The 19,231-nt window shown below is 51.1% G+C and overlaps 1 protein-coding gene across 1 annotated transcript in view; it reads left to right on the forward strand.

The window, feature by feature from the left end:
- Positions 1-9,100: 9,100 nt before the first annotated feature.
- INPP5D (inositol polyphosphate-5-phosphatase D) overlaps positions 9,101-19,231 on the forward strand; it is a 119,457-nt gene continuing 109,326 nt past the window's right edge. Inside the window, exon 1 of the mRNA XM_038574220.1 lies at positions 9,101-9,309. Coding sequence (XP_038430148.1) covers positions 9,176-9,309 — 134 coding nt within the window. The 5' untranslated portion in view covers positions 9,101-9,175. The remainder of the gene's footprint in view (positions 9,310-19,231) is intronic.

Here is a 19,231-nt window from a genome sequence, read left to right on the forward strand (position 1 = left end):
TGTTGGACTGGCCGGCGGGTGTCCAGGCCCTCCTAAGAGACTCCCTTTTTTTTAAAGTATTATTTATTTACTATTTATCTAGAGATAGCGCCAGCAGGGGTAAGGGCAGATGGAGAGGGAGAGAGAGAATCCCAAGCAGACTCCGCACTGAGTGTGGAGCCCAATGCAGAGCTCCATCCCGGGACCCTGAGATCATGACCTGAGCTGACATCAACAGTCAGAGGTTTAACCCACTGAGCCACCCAGGCACCCTGAGAGATTTCCTTTTAATTGGCCTAAGGTGGGGTCTTTGACATGCACAGCGAAGGCAGGGAGGGGTGTTGCTGATTTTTTTTTTTTAAGAAGGAAAATTCTTAAGTTTCCTTGTGAGGGGTAGGGGGATGGAGAGGGAGAAAATCCAAGGGGGTCAGGGTGGCTTCAGCAGCTGTCCCAGCAAGGTGATGCGGGAACCCAGAACAGTGGGCATGGAGGCCAATGTAGATGCATTTGAAGGTGGCCTGGGAGACCAGTCCACTGCAGAAAAGTAAGGGGTTTATTTTTTGATGGCTTCTGGCTTCTGGGTGAGGTCTGTGGAGCATGGGGAGGTGAGGAAGGCCAACGGGAAAATGCAGGCTCTGATATGGCAGCCAGTGCAACACGACAGAGGGCATGTCCACAAGAGCCCAGCCGCCATGCAGGTTGGGAGCTGTGGGCTTGTCCAGCCTAAGCTGCCTGGTAGGGGGCTTCTCTGGTGAAGGTCAGGACCCCATCGAGGGAGGAGCATGGCTGGAGGCTTTCATGGAGGGATGGTGGGAGGAGGGGGGGAGAGGTGTCAAGGGTGGACAGTGGCCGGCGATGGGGGCTGTGAGTGTGGCGGTGGGGAAGGGAGGATGAGAACCATGCTCTGTTCCACCAGGAACCTCTTTGAATTCTGCAACTCTTGTGGGCAGGGGACCAGCACCCATGCCTGGAACTCAGCTACTCCTTTATCTGTGCCTCTTCCAACAATGGGGGCCCAGGAGGCTTCCAGAGACAATGCAGGGGAGTATTTAGATGAATGGGCAAAGGCGCTGGCCTTAGAATTCCAGAGTCCAGCACGGAATTCGGGTCTCATAGCAATTATGAGGTCAAGCAGACATGAGCTAGAATCTCAGATCTGCCACTAACATGAAGATGAATTATTTATTTGATATTTCTGGTTCTTGATCTCTTTGCCAGTAAATGGAGATAATAATAAAACATCCTTATGGGGTATTGTGAGGCAGTTCATGCCAAGAGCTTAGCACAGTGTCTCACACTTAGTAGCTGATAGATATTAGCTTCTGTTATAATTCAGCAAATATTTAGTCAGTACTGCTGTGGACCACATCATTTCCCCTCCAAGGTCACGTATTGAAGCCCGAACCCCCCAGTGTAACTATATTTAGAGATAAGGTTTTTAGGAGGTAATTAAGTTAATGAGTTCATAAGGATGGGATCCTAATCCTATAGGATTGGTAGTCTTATAAGAAGAAAAGAGGTGCCTGGATGGCTCAGTCAGTTGAACATCTGCCTTTGACTCAGGTCACAATTCCAGGGTCATGGGATTGAGCTCCGCATCAGGCTCCCTGCTCAATGGGGAGCCTGTTTCTCCCTCTGCCTCTCCCTCTGTCTGCTGTTCCCCCTGCTTGTGCTCTCTCTGTCAAATAAATAAATAAAATGTTTATTAAAAAGTTTTAAAAGGAACAGAGAAATCGCTCTCCCCCTCACTCCCCCTTCTGCTGCTGTGTATGCGTAAGAAGGAAAGCCATGTAGGGAGCCAGCAAGAAGGCAGCCATCTGCAAGCCAGATCCTCAGTAGAACTCGACCACCCTGACACCCTGGTCTTGGGCTTCCAGCCTGCAGAGCTGTGAGAAAACGTCTATTGTTGAAGCCCTCGAGTCTGTGCTGTTTTGTTGCAGCAGCTGAGCTGACCAATGGGTCAGCACCGTGGGCCGGATGTTGCATCCTCGAGGTCAGGAGGTGATGATCTAATGAAGGGATAGGAGAGGTGCCAGTCCTGATGTTTCCCACTCTGAGCCAAGAGCAGGGAATGTTGTGCCTACTGAGGGGGGCCAGCGCCAAGAGGAGGGACCATACTCCGCAGGAGGGCCAGAAAAAGACCAGGCTTCCAGCAGCCTGGAGGCCGGCCCAGCCCCGGGGAGAGGTGATGCCGTGGGGGAAGGCAGTGTCAGCGTGGGGGACAATTCAGAGGCTACGTTCACACACCTTGGGAGGCCCATCGGCAGGCAGGGATGCAGTAGGCAGATCCAGGGCCTCCCTGACACCCAGGAATGGCCACGCAGGTGAAAGGTCACAAGATGACAGTGGGCAGAAGATCCTGATGGGAATGGAGCTGGAACCAACAGCATGGTTTTGCTTTTTGCTTTGATGCCTTAGTTAGGAGAACTGCTGGCTGTGGAGGCAAAGAGGAAGAGGAACAGAGCAAGAGGCTGGAGGAGTTGACATGTAATCGCCGTGGAAAGCCAGTGGCTGTTGGCAGAAAATGCACTTGGGAAATGAATGCAGGAGCAGACTTCAGCCAAGGGAGGGTCGGGGAGTACGCGGGGCCACCACAGAGGCAGAAGGTGGCCTCCCCAGCACGTGTCAGCGGCAGCCGGGTGGCCTCCGCAGGCTGACCGGTGCTGGCCTGTGTCTTGGCTCAGAGCCCAAGAGTTGCTGGCTCCAGAGTTCGGCAAATCTGACTCTGGGGGCCGAGAGCCAGGAAGGGGTGCTTGCGGTGTCCATGTGGTTACATGAAGGTGGTCACTGAGTACTTTGCTTTACGCACAAGATGTGGCTCGGTGCCACGAAGATGCAAAGCCATGAGGGCCTCCGAGGCCGTTGGCCAGCCTTTCACACGTTCGCACTCAGTACAGGAAACACACTCAGGCAGCTTTCTGGGAGAGGGAGCATGCAAGTATTTTAAAATCCAAATTATACTGTAAATGCAAGGGGACAGTTCATATTTAAATGAATCCTGTGATAAAAGTCAAGAAGCCTTTTGAAATGTAAGTCACCAAGAACTGTTGTTAAAAAGTTATTTCATAAGTAGGTATGAAACAAATAAGTACCTATTTCATAAGTAGTTATTTCATTTCGAAAGTTATTTCATGTCACTTAAAGTGGGACACCAGAATCACCCCTCCGGGCTGGAGGAAATACGAAACCCCGATTCTCATACGCGATAGGTACGTTGACTGGTGTGAGCTCTTTAGAAGACAATACGGCATCATTAACCCAAACAAGAAATGGGCAGAGCCGTTGGACCCTCATCACCCTGCAAGGACCCTATCTGGCAGAAACGCTGACTCTGGTCTGTAAGAGCAAACGTTGGAAACAATCTCAGTGTCCACCAGTAGGAGATTGGCGCAATGCGTGATGCTATGGCACGTAATAGCAGGCTGACTTTTAAAAGAATGTGGTAGATAGACACAAGCTCCCCGAAAAGGTCAGAAATATTGTGAAGTGAAAAAAGTAAGCTGTACAGCAAGGTTTTAAAAAAAAATGAGGCCTTGCAAAATTATGCTTGCACAAGCATAGAAAGTTTTGCAAGAATATAAAGATGCTGGCCCTGGGGCAATGGGTCTGGGGGTCTGGCAGGAACACTTACTTTCGTTGAATTTTTTGACTACATGTAATATTATTTTTTCCCTGAAAAAAAGAAAAGATTAAAGAAAAAATCCATCTCTTCCTTATGAATCCAGAGGGCTGGGTGCCAGAGGAGGGATCTCCTGGGATGTAACCAGCCCTCCAAATAGAGCCAGGCTGTCCTGAAAGATTTCACCCGCATCTTCTGGGACTCCAGTTGTCTTTTTGCTTATTTAATTTTTATTCCATAAAAGTAGTGTGTGGCCATAAAGGAAATCCGGGAAAGTAGAAGGAGGAAAAAGATTGCTCGTGGACATGCTATCTAACTCAGCACTCTCCGTTATTTGGTGATTTCCCAGGATAACTTTTTTTTTTCCATAGTTGGATTCATACTGTAGCCTCAAATTGGTTTCCTGATGTTAGTCTTTCTTTTTTTTTCTAATTTACCACTGTATTTTGAATATGTTCCAGCGTCCTTCACAATCTTAGCAAAAGACCCAAGTCATTTTTGTGGATGTGATTTTCTTCTTTACCCAATTCTTCCCCCAGTCGAGCCCCATGCTCCTGGTTGCAGTTCGGGTCTATTTGATTTCCTGGCAAGGGGAGGGCTGCGCGCTGCCAGGCCTCGGTGTTGGAGGGAAATCCTCGAGCGCAGTGATGGACCCGGGAGCCCTCCGGCCCTTGGGAAATCGCCTCCATCCCTGATGGCACCGTTGCCATGGGAACGGGAAAGTGACAGCCTCTGCACAGAGTCACACGGGAACCCAAGGATAGAGGCAAGAGTTGGAGGCTCCCCCTGGTGGTGGGGAGTCACAAGGCTCCCAATCTGACCCATTTTAGGTTATTTTTAGTTGTAGGTGAGGAGCACTTTTATAGAATCCTGTCCTCTTTCAGACCAGGCCTGTTAAACCAAAGGCCAGTGTCACTGACGTTTGGCCGCTGCCTGGAGCCCACGGAGGCTCTGTGGTCCGGGCGCAGGTCAGGAGGGCCACCTCGGGGACCCGCCTCATCAGAGAGCACCCACCCCACACCAGAGAGTTCAGTAACTTCACAAACACTCTTTGGCCCCGTTCGCAGAGATGCAAACTGAACATCGGACGCTAGCTCTTGGGGCAGAGCTGGGCCTCAGGCCCGGTCTGGCTCCCGTGCGTGTGACTCGGGGTGTGCCCCCAAGCTCTGCAACCAGAGATTGGAGGGCTAAGGGTGTGTGTGTGCGTGTGCTGCGAACCCTGCCTCCCCACCCTCTGCGGTGCTCCAGGCTCCAGGAGGCTCAGGCCCACTCGGAGGACTGCTGAGCCGAATCTGTGTCTGCAGAGGTCTGGGGAGACGGTCTCGAAAGGGAGCCTGAAGATGCCAGAGCAGAAGTGGAGCTGGGCCTCCCTGTGTGAAGGCAGGTGGGGGGGGGGGGGTTGCAGGCATCCTGACAGCACTCGAAAATCCACAGGGGTGAGGCTGGGCAGGAGGGGCTGAAGCAGGAGGGAGCCGACCCTCCCTTCCCGGTGGAGGGCTGGGGGTGTGATGCTCCTCACTATGTGTGGAGGTGTCCCAGCTCTCAGGAGATCTCCGCTGGGTGGTCTGCTTTCCTCCTGGTCACAGAGTGGGCCCCTTCCCCACCTCAATAATAAGTGTTCTTGACCTTAGATTTGGGAAGGGCCACTGGGGGGGCAGGTGAGTTCTCAGGACAGAAGAGATGGGGGCCGACCCACCTGCCCTGGGCTCGGGCCTCCTGGTCCCTCCCCGGTTCTCTGTGAGCCGCCTCTCCATCCCCTTCTTCAGGCCAAGATGCCCTTTTATCAGCTCTGGGGGCAGGGGACGTTCTCTCCTGATGACACCAGCCAGCGAGCGGCTTTCGAACATTTCCTTCTGTGTTAGTCGGGGTCCTCCAGAGGAACAGTGCCGACAGGATGTGTGTACGTGTGTGTATGTGTGAGAGGTTTATTTTGTACGGAATTGTCTCATGTGATCGTGGAAACTGACAAGTCCAAAACCGGCAGGGTGGGCTGGTGGCAGGCTGGAGACCCAGGGAGGCGCTGAGGCTGCAGTCCAAGCTGAAGGCAGTCCGATGACAAAATTCCCTCTTCTGGGGGCACCTATGTCTTTCCTTTTCTTTTTTTTTTTTTTTTTTTTTAAGATCTTATTTGTTTATTCATGAGAGACAGAGCGAGGCAGAGACACAGGCAGAGGGAGAAGCAGGCTCCCCCAGGGGAGTCCCAACCAATGTGGGACTTGCTCCCAGAACCCCAGGATCACGACCTAAGCAGAAGGCAGATGCTCAACCACTGAGCCACCCAGGTGCCCGCACCTCCGTCTTTTCTATCATGGCCTTCAACTAATTGTATGAGGCCCACCTGCAATATGGATAATAATCTGCTTTACTCAGAGTTTACTGATTTAAATACTAATCTCATCTAAAAATAGGGGCAACCTGGGTGGCTCAGTGGTTTAGTGCCACCTTCAGCCTAGGGTGTGATCCTGGAGACCTGGGATCGAGTCCCATGTCAGGCTCCCTGCATGGAGCCTGCTTTCCCCCTCTGCCTGTATCTGTGCCTCTCTCTCTCTCTGTCTCTCATGAATAAATAAATAAAATCTTTAAAAAATAAAAATGTCTCCACAGGGACATCTAGAATAATGTTTAACCAAATATCTATGTACTGTGGCCTAGCCAAGTTGCACAGAAAACTATCACAGCCCCCTTTCCTTTGGTAACTCAGTGAGTAAACACTTGCCCTCCCTCATCCTCCAATAGGAATCAGTGAGTGAGGGACGCCTGGGTGGCTCAGCGGTTGAGGGTCTGCCTTTGGCTAAGGGTATGATCCTGGGGTACCGGGACCGAGTCCCACATTGGGCTCCCTGTGAGGAGCCCGCTTTTCCCTCTGCCTGTGTCTCTGCCTCTCTTTCTCTTTGTCTCTCTCTCTGTCTCTCTGTCTCTCATGAATGAATAAATAAAATCTTAAAAAAAAAAAAAAAGGAATCAGTGGGTGACACCTATCTATCTGCCCAGGCTGGTGGGCCATGGGAAGCCCTGGGGTACAGCAGCAAGGGCTTCCATGAACATAAGACAATAAAAAACGGGATCTGAACCAGAAGCAAGAGCCTGGACATCACGAAGACTCTTCCAGTGCACTGATTGGACACTGAACATATTCATAATTACTCTTGTCTATCCATTATTCTAATCTTCACTGATAGATCCCCATACCTCACATGGGTCCGTGAATTTTATAATATAAATTTTAGTACATTGTGCATGTAGACAGGGGCCCTACAAAAAATGTTTACCCAGGTCCCACCCATCCACCATAAGGACAGTCCTGATCTAAATGTTGCAGTTTTCCAGGGTTCCCTGGGGGGCTCAGTTGTTTAACCTTCTTGATCTCAGCCTGGGTCTTGATCTCAGGGTGGTGAGAATGAACACTGCATAGGGCTCTGTGCTCAGCATGGAGTCTGCCTAGGACTCTCTCTCTCTCTCAAATAAATTAATAAATCTGAAAAAAATTGCCATTTTCCAAACATGGGGAGAAGAAGAGTGGGGGACCAGGAAGCTGACCATGTCAGATGGCTCAGGCAACCAGGTTAGATGGAAGTAGAGATGGGATGGGCCCTAACAGTTAGGGAAATGTGTGTGTCATATATGTGTCGTGTGTGTCCAAGGGAAGTCACGGTGGAGTCAAAGGGCGAGGGCAGTCCCACTGGCCACCCAACTCTGCTGAGAAGCAGGACTTGGTGGGGATAGAGGCCTGAAAGAGGGAGGGTGGGAAGCAGGAGAGTGTGGCAGGAAGGCAGTTATAAGAGCAAGAGTCTTGGACGTGGTGGAGGGTCTCTAGGGATGAGCTGGTCAAGGTACTAAGGGGCCAGAGTTGCAGATGGATCCTCCTGACGGGCCCCAGAGAGACCAGGGTCTTGGAGGCTGAGACCAATGAGGAGGTTAGCGGAGGTCAGCAGGGAGGCGAGAAGGGTACTAAGTGGGTGACGGGAGCATCCAGCTGGCTTCCGGAAGGCTGGAGTGTGGAGGCCAGCTCTTGTCCCCATCATTTCCCCATGTCTAGCTCAGGGCCGGCCCAGAGGACCCTCACTTCCTACACTTCCTATGTTCTGAGGGTTTGGGAGTTGAGTCACTGGTCCAGTAGGAGGAGCGGGGGAGGGGCAGTGGTCAGGGGAGAGGAAGCACAGGGTGGCTTGGGGAGGTGGGAGTGAGGACTGCGGGGGAGTTCACTGTTTCTGAAACGTCCAGAAGGAACTTCACTTGGAGCCCAGGGGCCACACTCTGGGCCTCAGAATCAGGATGTGCTTGTTCAGAATCACCTGCTGCGTGTGTGTGTGTGTGTGTGTGTGTGTGTGTGTGTCCCAGCAGGTGGGAGGTGCTGCGGGCTCCTCAGCACACGTGAGCTCCCTTAAGGTCTACGTTCTTCAAGGTAGAGAAGAGGAACCCGGGGCTCAGAGAGAGAAGCCTGGTCAGCTCCTGCAGCTCAGATGTAGATGAAGAGCTGTGGGATTCAGATGGAGGCTCACCGAGCTGGGCCTCTGGAGGGAGGTCTCTTGTCAGGTCTTGGGGCGCGAGGCCTGGGTGTGGGATTGGGGGCCACCACCCCTTGTGCAGTAGGTCAGCAGTGCTCCCGTCACCCTGGTGGGCCTGACCCAAGAACTGGGTGCACTCCAAGAGTGGGTATCCTCTTCGGAGCCCTCAGAACCTGCCGGTCCGGGATGGTGGCCCCATGGAGGCAGCTGTCCTTTGAGCCACTGACAAGTGCAGCCACGCCGGGCCTGGTAAGGGCTGCAGCCCTGCTGGCCGCCCCAAACCCGTTGAGACAGAGGACACTGAAGACAACGCTCTTTATCCTCGACCGGGTGGCCAGCCTGTGTCTGGGAAAGACCCAGAGGTGAAAACCCAGCCTGCATTCCCCCTGCGCCATGTCCCTGTCCCCAGCCCTCCACACCCTTCTGGTGTCATGCAGCTGGGCTGCCATGGAGAGCAGGGCTCCTTCACCCACAGGCCCCGGGGTGCAGGGAGGGGGGAGGATGAGTGTAAAGGTGTCATGCCACAGAGGTGTCACCTGGGTCCTCGTCGCCCTGAGCCCTCAGGCGGTGTCACGCAAGGTCTCCCAGCACCCAGGGCTGTGTGGTGCCCCGGAGCCTCTCACATGGGGAGGGGACTGGACTGGACGGTGCCCCCCGCCCCCCAATTTTGCAGGGCTCCGGGGCGGGCGGGCCGTGGCCCAGCGAGAAGCCCAGGGCGAGGGTAGGCCCGACGGAGCGGGGACCAGGGTGGGGGGACCGTGTCGCCGGGCCTCCTGCGCCCCTGTCACCTGCGGGCGTCCTGGGCCACCCCGCCCCCCGCCCCCCGCGCGGCGACGCCCCCGGGAGGCCCGGGGCGGGGTGGGAAGGTGGAGCAGCCTCCCCGCGCTCTCGCAAGGAGGAAGTTCTCGGGGCCGCCGGCTTCCTCTCCCTCGCCGAGCTCCCGAGCAGGAAGTGGCCGGGCGGGCCGGGCTGCAGCGGGCGGCGGGGGGCGCGGCGCGGGGTGCGGCGCGGGGGCCTCGGCTCCCCTCGGAGGCGCGGGCGCGGGGCGCGGGGAGGCCCCCCGAGGCCCGCCATGGTCCCCTGCTGGAACCACGGCAACATCACCCGCTCCAAGGCCGAGGAGCTGCTGTCCAGGACGGGCAAGGACGGGAGCTTCCTCGTGCGCGCCAGCGAGTCCATCTCCAGGGCCTACGCGCTGTGTGTGCTGTAAGTGCCGGGCCCTGGGGGGGGGGGGGGGGGCAGCCTGTCCTGTGTCCTGGGAGGCGTGGACCCCTCTGGCGTGTCCCCCAGATTTGCCCGGGGGTCCGGCCGAGCCCCGCGATGGGCCTGCTGGGCCTCGGAGCTCTCCTGTTCCAGCCCCGGGAGCTCCCCCAGGGCCGCCGAGGCCTGCTCCCCGGTTGGGGCTGCCCCCCGGGATCGGTGGGGCCAGGGGCCAGGAGGAGGCGGCCCTCCAGGGCAGAAGCTCGGGGCTCCCATTGGTCAGCTCAGGTGCGGGACAAGGATGCCCAGCTTGGAAACCCTCCTGGGAGAACAGATGTGGCAAGAGCGGACACTTCCAGAGCCGTAGGCGAGGGCTTTTTGGAAGCCCTCATTCAGGGAGCCAGGATATGGGGTGTGTTCGCTCAAGAAAGAGCTCTCTGTTCACCCAGAAGTTGCACTGCGGGCCCTGAGAGCAGAGAAAGTGACCATCACCTACAGGGACAGCTTCTTCTCTCCCCACCTCAGCACTGCGTGGCGTCCCCCACCCATGGTGGCCTCTCTGCCACCATCAACCCTCCACCGCCCTCCCAGCTCTGGGATATTGCTCAATGCCCCAGTTGTCTTAACAACCGGGGAACCAGCCACTTGCTGAAGGCTCTTTTTTAAAACAGACTTCTTGACCTTGTCTGAAGAAGGCCGTCACCCTGCAGGCCTGCTGTCTAACAGGGCAGTGCCAGGGCACAGCGGGGGACAGGTTGTCCCCCTGCATCTCCCAGGTAGCATCCGTAGACTTGCAGAAAGTTCCCTCGGACCAGGCAAGAGGGGAAGTAGGTCACGGAACACGGACCTGTCTTGAGCATTGAGTGTAGGCGTTGGTCTTGGTGTTATCCCATTTCATCCTCGCGGCAACCTGAACTACAGGTCCCGTATCACTCCCCATTGCAGATGAGGAAACTGAGGCTCAGATAGGTTACAAGACCAACGGTTGTTGAAGCCAGGGCCACCTGCCCAGAGGCTGCACCCAGACAACCAGACTCTTGCCACCCGCTCCTAACCATGGCAAGCCAAGTGTGAGCAGGGGGACAGCAGGAGAAGACAGGGTGCTAACAAGGACACAGCTGGCCAACGGGCCCGAGCACTGACTGCACCAGAGACCCCCCCTCCCGAGGCCAGCTTCCCTCACTCCCCCATTCTCACACTCCAGGGAAGGGACCCAGGACTTCCCCACAAGCGCTGCCCCCATGGGCACCCGCCAACTGGGTCTTAAAAGGATGGGAAGACTCTAAACTGACTCCACTGGGCCTACAGGGATGTCTCTCCTGCCTCCCTGGACCCGAGTGGAAGGCCGATGCTGTTGGGTGTTGGCTGTGTGCTAGGCCTCTGCGGAGAGCTTCCAGGGCCATAGTTCACTAACCCCTACAGTGGCCCTTTGGTCAGGGAGTGTGGGTTGTGTGCAGGTTACAGACGCAGTCTCTGACTCCACACTGGCAGCACACTGGCAAGCCAGAGCCCGGACAGGGCCTGGAGGCCCTTGGGAACCTGTGCTCCCACGACCCCTGCCTGCGGGTGGGGGAAAGCGCCTGGAGAGGGCCAGGCCTCTGGCTGGTGGCAGGCTGGGGTCCAGGCCTGGTTTCCCGTATCCCTTCCTCCACCTCTCCTGCCCTCCCCTTGTCTGCACCGAATTACTGTCAGAGCTGCAGCAGGTGTACAGGGTCCGCCTCTCAGGACAGGTGCCCGTGATGCCCACAGGTGTCCTCTCTCCTCTTAGCCGAGGCCTGGATGCCTTATCAGTCTCCTGTCCTCAAAGCCCTTTTAGGTCTAGGCCCCAGGGCTTGGATTCCTCCCTGGGGGCCCTGCTCTCTGGCCATGCCCAGGGCTCTCTTTTCCGCTCTGTTCTTTGAGGGAAGCCACCCTTCTTCCTGCAGGGTCAGAAGCCACCAAACTTTTCCCAAACCAGGGACACATCATCCCTTCACCATCTTGAATTTTGCCAATTAAGGAGATTTAAGAATGAAAAACCTGAATAACATCTAACTGCCACCTTCCAAAGGCTTATTTTGTGGGAGAAAGCATCCTTGAACATCAAAAAAGCAGAAAAAGTGTCCTTTTTAAAAAGAAAGAGCGAGAGAGAAAGAAGGAAAAAAAGAGGGAGCCAGTCCTTTCAATCAAATTAGAGTTAACTTTCGGGCAGCCCCGGTGGCACAGCGGTTTAGCGCTGCCTGCAGCCCAGGGTGTGATCCTGGAGACCCGGGATCGAGTCCCACATCAGGCTTCCTGTAAGGAGCCCGCTTCTCCCTCTGCCTGTGTCTGCCCCTCTCTCTCTCTCTGTCTCTATGAATAAATAAAATCTTAAAAAAAAAAAACAAAACAAATTAGCGTTAACTTTCCCTGTGGCCTGGTACAGACCTGGCCCCACACCGTCTGGGTCCACAGCCTAGTGCTGGGAACCCCGACGGGGCGAAAAGCAACTGGGCTTTCCTCAGTTTCATAAGTGACAGGCTTCGCCCCATCTGCTGTCTCTCTGGAAGTCGGCTGTGAGTGCCGGGCCCCGGGGGGTGCGGCTGTGGGGTCAGGGCTCTCACAGTGAGCCAGGGCTGCAGAAGGAAGCCACCGTGGAGGAGGACCTCCTGCCCTGGCCCAGTGGCCAGAGCTTCTCCCCTGTGCCCTCTGGTGAGTGAGGAGACAGCAGGGAACCTCCCAACTGCTGCTTTAGGGGCAGCTGTGTGTGGAGCACCAGGAACTGAGGACAGCTTCCCCCCAGTGGCCTTGTTGCCCAGATTTGACTATTTAAATGAAACGAGGGAGGGGGTGAGGGAGACACCCAAAGACAAGGCTGCAATTCAGGGCCGCCCACGTGATGAGAGCGTACATTCACCCCAGGCCTCGCGAACCCACATTTCCTCTCGAGAGGTCAGCCCTACCACTGCTGCTGGGCAGGAAAGCTCAGCCCTCTCCTCAGCAGCTCAGAGAGCCCCGCTTCAGGGAGACTCTGGAGGCCCATCTTGGGCCCAGAGAGGTGGAAGGGGACGACCCCAGGCAGCTGGCCATATGGTTTGAGTCCGTCTTGTGGCAAGGGGCCCTCAAAAGCCCGAGCGACAGGGGGCTCTTCCAGATAGGAACTGTGTCATCCTCACCTGACCTGACTCAAACCACCACGGGTACCTGGAGGGGGCGTCCGGCCCATCTTGGATGGGATGCTGAGAGGCAGTCAAGGTCGTGCCCTCCTCTCCTGCTGGGATGGCACCTCCACGTGGGGCCAGGGTGCCCATCGGGTGCATCTCCTTGGGGGATGGGGGTCCCTCAGTGGAAGGGGCCAGGGCTCAGCGGGGCTGGCCTCTCTTTGCTCAGGCTGCACAGCCACACCTGGAACGATGGTCCAGCACTGTTGGGAATAGAAGCTGCCCGGTTGGGTGGCCTTCCCACCAAAGCATGCCGGGGAGAGTTGGCTTCCCTCCTGGGGGAGGGGCAGGCCTTCGGTTCAGGAACCAGTGCCTCGTCCAGCTGGCCAGGCAGGGAAGTAGTCTTGGTTTCCTCAGCGCGCAGCCTCCCGCAAGCTGCCCAGGCGCACCACAGTCGCCTTCCCAGGGACAGCATACCAGGCAGCCGGGACTCTGGCCGCAGCACAGCCCCAAAGATGAAGAGGCCCAAGAAGGACATTGAGCCACCCAAAGTTCTCTCAAGAAGGCATCCTTCTTGTTGGGAAGCTCGAGTGTGATAGGGCCACTTGCGGTAGAGCAAGCCCGAAGCCTCCCTCCCCTAACAAAGGGTGGTTACTAACCAGTTCTGTCCAAACTGCAAAAGGCTTGTGGAGGCCTCTGGTGTGCCGGGCTCCGTTCTAGGCTCTCTGCGTGTATTCAGTCACTGTCCTCAATGGCCTTTGGAGGAAGGACTGTCATTATCCCTGCTTTACAGACGAGGAAGCTGAGGCCCAGAGAGGTTAGCTGACATGCCACATTTACAGGACTGATAAACGGCAGGGCCAGGACTTGAACTTGGGCTGTTCTTGGGAAGCAGAGAGACGGGAGCCAGCAAGCCTGGGTGTGTGTGGGGTCAGGGAGGCCTGGAAAGGGGAGCCACAGAGAAGGGACTTGGGAGGGCAGCAATGTCCAGGAGAGGTGTAAAGCCATTGCCCATGGTGTGAACGTGTGGCTATAACCCCACTTCCTCCAACCCCCTTCCAGGGTCTGAGTCAGGTTTGCACGCTCATTGATTATTCTTGTGGCAATGCAAAGAAATACTGGTTTTCGTATCTGGCATTGACAGAAAGCAGGGATAAACTCTGGCAGAGGCAGTAGCCAGCAGCCAGAGCTGGAGGACCATGGGCTCTTGAAATCCAGTTGACATGAGTTTGTCCAAGGGCGGCTCTTGTGTGTTTTCTGTCTGCGTGCAAGACAGGAGGGAGTGGCGTGCCCTGAAGGCCTGTGTGTTTAACAGATCACTGGCATCTTCTATGTGAAGTGAATCTGAACAACCTGAGTGTCTCCAGCCTTCGGTGCCCATGCCCAGCAATCCAGGGCAACCCTTCGAGAACCAGCGCAGGCTCTGGCTCTGGCATGTTTTGCAAGCTTACCATCTCTGGGTTAAATTCCCCTGTGTGCAGATGTAGTAGCTTCTCCGTTGAATGGTCCCCTTTCCTGGAGCGTGAGCCCAAGCATGGTGAAGAAATGGCAGTGGTGCTCCTAGCTAGGCCTTCCTTCCCCACCCCAGCGATGGAGGGAGAGGAGGCCTGCCTTTCCTGCCCTAATCCATGCTGTGCCACACAGTCCTTGGGGGTGAGCCCTCTGTGGTTAGCTACATCTGATATGGGTTCCAACACTGGCCAGACACCAACCTCCCTGTGCCCTCCCAGCATCCTCACTGGTGAGATGCCCAGTTCTTGGGTTAATTTTTTATAAATTTATATATTTTATATAATTTGTATAAGTTTTTTTTTGTATAAGTTTTTTAATATAATTTGTATAATTTATATAATTTGTATATTCTATAATTTGTATAAGTCACATCCCATAAAATCACCCGTTGTACAGTATACAATTCAGTGGTGTTTGGGACATTCATCATGTTGTATTTCATATTAGCAGAATCATAGAATATGTGGCTTTTTTCACCTAGTGTGATGTTTTTGAGGATCATCTATGCTGTAGCCTGGGGGTTCCTTTTTGGCTAAATAATTGTCTGTTGTGTGGATAGACCACATTTTATGTATCCATTCATCAGTTAATGGACATGTGGGTTGTTTCCACTTTCTGGCTATTATGAATAATGCTGGTGTGAATGTTCATGGGCAAGTTTTTGTGTGAACGTGTGTTTTCCAGTGGTCTTGGGTGGAATTGCTGAGCCCTACAGTAATTCTAGCTTTCTGTGGGATTTGTTACACTGTTTTCCACAGAAGCTGCACCATTTAAATCCCCATCAGCCACATGTGAGGGCTCTGATTTTCCCACAGCTTCACCAAGCCTTGCTGTTATCTTTCTGGTAATTATCCCAGTGGGTGCAAAGTGGCATCTTATTGTCACCTTGAGTTGTGTTTCCATAATGAATAATGGTGCTGAGTTTCTTTTCTTTTCATGTGTTTATTGGCTGTTTCTCTATCTTATTTGGAGAAATGTGTATTCAGATCCTCTGCCCACTTAAAAAATTGGGTTATTTGTCTATCTCTTGCTGTCATTGGATTATTGAGAGGATAAAATGGGAGAATGTGGGCAACTTGTGTGACCCAAGGCCAGGCACACAGTAAGCACCCACTGAACACTGGCTATTATTTTGAACAAGTCATAGAGTGAGTAGTGACATCTCAGATGCAGGGGAGTATGGGCCCATCTGTGAAGCAAATTCCACAGCAGAAGGAAAGAGGAGAGCGCAGGCAGAGTGTCACTTCTAGAACTTCCTGGAGGCCTGTAAAAGCCTCCAGGGAGACAGTGAGCTGTCATGTGGGGCCTCCTCAGAGGAAGTGCTCAAAGAGATAAGACAGGAAGAGCACTTGAATGGTGCATGAGTGTCCAGTGGCCGCTGGGGCCGGGGTCGAGTGCCCGGAAGCCTGAGGGAGAGAGGGGTCTGAGCTGTGGATGCCAGGAAAAACTACCAGGTAGATTGAAGATAAAGTCAAGAAGGAATGGTGGCCATCTTAAGATTGATTAACTATCTCCCATTTAGGAGGGAGATGCTGAAGAGACAAAAGTCCTAGGGCTCTGAAGAGGGAGCCCAGCATGTGGACAGGATGAGGATCAGTGCTGGTAGCTGCAGCATGGAAGAAAGGAAAGATCTGGCCCCCAGAATGGCAGGCTTGTTCTCCCCATTTCCTTTCTCCCATGCTCACTTCACACCCTCTTTGTCCATTAATTAGAAAAACATCGTGTTGACAAGGACCAGCACCCAAACAATTTGGATTCAGTGACTTTTCTAAAATAACCCCAGACAGGGCTGGCTCCCGAAGGGTCAGCTGGTCCAGCCCTCTCACTTGCCAACCAGGAACCTGGCCTCCAGAGAGGAAAGGCTTGTGAGGCCATCACAGGCGTTGGTGGCAATGTAGAACTAGATCTTCTGATAAACACCGCAGTGTTCTTTCAAGTAACTTAAAAAAAAAAAAAAAATACAGTATTAAGTATAATGTACAAAGAGTACCAAATGTAAAGAAGGAAAATAATCACCCAATTGCCGAGAGATTAACATAAATACTGTTAATTTGTAGGTGTATCTTCTCACCCTCTCTTTGTTCCTCTTTCTCCATAGATATATAAATCTCTGTAATATATATATAGCTATAACCATGTATTTTGGTCTGTGTTTTCTAGCAACATTAACATTTCCCTGTTAGTTAAAATTTTTTTTCCTAAATACCATATTTAACGAGTGCCAAGATTCTGTTACATAATGTGCTGCAATTTATGAAGCGACTCTGGTATTGTCAGACGTTTAAGTTACCAGTAGTGTTTTGTTGTTATAAACATGATGATGATGAAGGTCTTTTTGCAGAAATGTGACATTTCTGGTTATAGATTCCCAGGGGCGGAATTACTGGATCAAAGGATAGAAATGTTTTTAGGCTCTTGATACAGAATGACAAATTGCTTTCCAGAAATTTTGTTCCATTTTATGCTCTGGTTGGCTGTACAAGAGACTGCCCACTTGATTCCAGTCTCCCTATTCTGAATATTTGCACTTAAAAAAAAAAAATTAAGTTTCAAAGTGAAAGGTGTTTAATTTCCGTTCATTTTTCTTTGCATTTCTTGATTGCAATCATAGTAAACTTGTTTGATAGGACTGTTGACCTTCATAATTCCTCTTTGGTGAATGATCTGTCCATTCTCTTTGCCATTTTTCTTTTGAAGCTGTGGTTTTTCTGTTATGTTTTTGCATGAAGTCTTTATATCACTTTTGTTGCAAATATTTTCCCTGTGGTTTTTGCCTTTAAACTTTGTGATTTCTTTGACGTTCAAAGATTGTAAATTTTCATGAAGCCTATCAGTCTTTTTCCTTTGTGATTTTTTTTCTCCTTTGCTTTTCAATGTAAAGAGTCCCTCTGCATATGGATATTCTGGGGGTTTTTTCCAGTGGGAGGCGGGAGGGTTAGGACAGGACCCATGGGACTTGATAGACTCGGGCTAAGGATGATTTTCCCTGCCCAATCTCCAGCGATTCTGTGGGGCTTTGGTTTCCTCATCTGAAAATCAAGGCTAAGAATACTTATGTAGTAGTGTCAGTGGGTGGATTGAACAAATGTGTAATCATGTGGAAGGCATTTGGCAAAAACAGATAGAGAAATGATAAGTTTTTTCGGTTTTATTCTGTTTTGCTTTTTCACATTGAACAATTTGATCCCTCCGGAATTAATTCATTGAAGGCTGTAAGACAAAGGTGTATGTGTATTTTTTTGAGTAACCAGTCATCTTTCTCAAAAAGTTTTCTGGAATGATTTACTCCTTTTCCTTTTCTGATTCTTCTTTCACTGTATATTAAGTCTTATATATCTCTTTCTTGCCTGCTTACCCTGTTCCACGTATGTCTGGTGTTCTTACACTGATATCATACCAAATGCATCACCATGATATTATAAACGATTTTGCAGCTGCTGAGGAGTGCGGTTGGTGATTTGCATATCTATTATTTTCTAGTATTTTTCCAAGTGAACCAGCTAATAATTTTGTCAAGTTGAAAAATAAGTATAGCTTCCCCTCTTTAAAATTTTGTAATTTGGGGGGGCATAGATCCTTCCTATTTCTTGTTATAATTACTTCTGATTACTTTATAATTGTGTTACTTTTGTAAATGATACCTTTTCCCTCCAGTCACCCTTTTGTGGTAACTGATAACATAAAGGGAAGTTCTAGGTTTTATAAATTCATCTTTTATTCTGTCACTTTACTTACTCCTCATTATTTCAAATTGTTTTTCATTTGCTTCTCTTAGATTTTCTTGATAGATAATCATGTTATGTATAAATTATGATCATTTTGTGGTCTCCTTTCCAGACACTTATAACTCTGATTTAGATTTCATAGTTTGTTACATTGGCCAGTATTTCTAAAACTCTGAAGTGGAGAATATTGGGAAGAGAACATATCCACCTCAAAGTTCTGTGAGAGTCAAACATGACAGTGCCTGGGAAGGACTTGATACAATATCCCAAGGATGTTAGCACTTGATAAAAGTTAGTTGTTGCTCTTTGTCATGTCAAACAAGGACCCATCTTTTCGTAGTTTTATAAAGTTTTGAATGATTAAATAGTGAACTTTATCAAATGCCTTTTAAATATCTATTGAGATGATTATGTTGTTTCCCTTATTTCATTTATGGGTATAAATAGCTTTATTTTATAAATTCCCTAACATTAACCACTTTTGCATGATTTAAGTGAGCTGTTCTTGATTATGTAAATTTTTTACTGTACTCTGAATTTTATTTAGGATTTTTGTATATATGCTCATAGGTGAGATTGATTTATATGATATTGGTCAAGTTACAGTTAAGAGTCATGTAAATTTTATAAAATATGTAGACATTTATGTGGAATCATCATCATCTGATTTTTTTAAAATATTAAGAAAAATTCAGCAGAGGTGCTTTTCCTCAGGGCTACTTAAAGATAATTTTTATTTATTTTATTTATTTTTTTAAACTTTATTTTTAAGTAATCTCCACACCCAACGTGGGGCCCTAACTCATAACCCCAAGATCAAGAGTTGCACGCTTCACCGACTGAACCAGCCAGGCATCCCAGGGATCATTTTTATATATTTGCTTCAGTTTCTTCTTTGGTGTTGATTTATTCTTGCTTTCTATCTCTTGTTTCACTTTTGATAAGTTATCTATATTTTTCAGAAAACAGTCCATTTGTTGAGCTTTTCAAATTTGCTAGCACACAATTATGTATCGTTTTCTGTAATTTTGAGGTTTCTCTTTTATTAGTGTTCTTTCTTCTTTTCCCCTTTTTGATTTTGTTTCCTCCTTGTGCTGGCCAGGCTCCCAGCAGGGAATAGATGGCATAATTCAAAAGGGTGACAGGCATAGGGAAGGCCACACAGCCTGGAGCCAGCAACCAAGGGAAGCCATTCCCACTCCTGAAGAGCCAGGGGACAGGCTGTCCCCAAGCCTTCCGACTGGAGCTGTGGCCTCTGCCAGAGGCAGGATGGGGTCAGGGGACCGAATGCCTCCCCCCCATGCTCCTCTCTGTCTGTGCCAGATCTGGATGAGGCAGCCTGCACAGGTCTGTCTCTCAGACACAGGGCAGGTGAAGGATGGAGCCCCTCTAGATGCTGGCTAGGAGGAGGGTGAAGCATTTTTTCTTTCCTTTATTCAATTTGCCAAAGGGTTGGACATTTAATTTTCTGCTCTTAGATTTATTACCTGTTCTTGTTCTGCTTTTTCTTTTTATTTAAAAAAATTATCTGTGCTTTCAGAAACCCCTACTTATGTATGTATGAGGACAGAG

This window comes from Canis lupus, chromosome 25 (assembly GCF_011100685.1).
Source record: "Canis lupus familiaris isolate Mischka breed German Shepherd chromosome 25, alternate assembly UU_Cfam_GSD_1.0, whole genome shotgun sequence".
In the NCBI taxonomy this organism is placed as follows: Eukaryota; Metazoa; Chordata; class Mammalia; order Carnivora; family Canidae; genus Canis; species Canis lupus.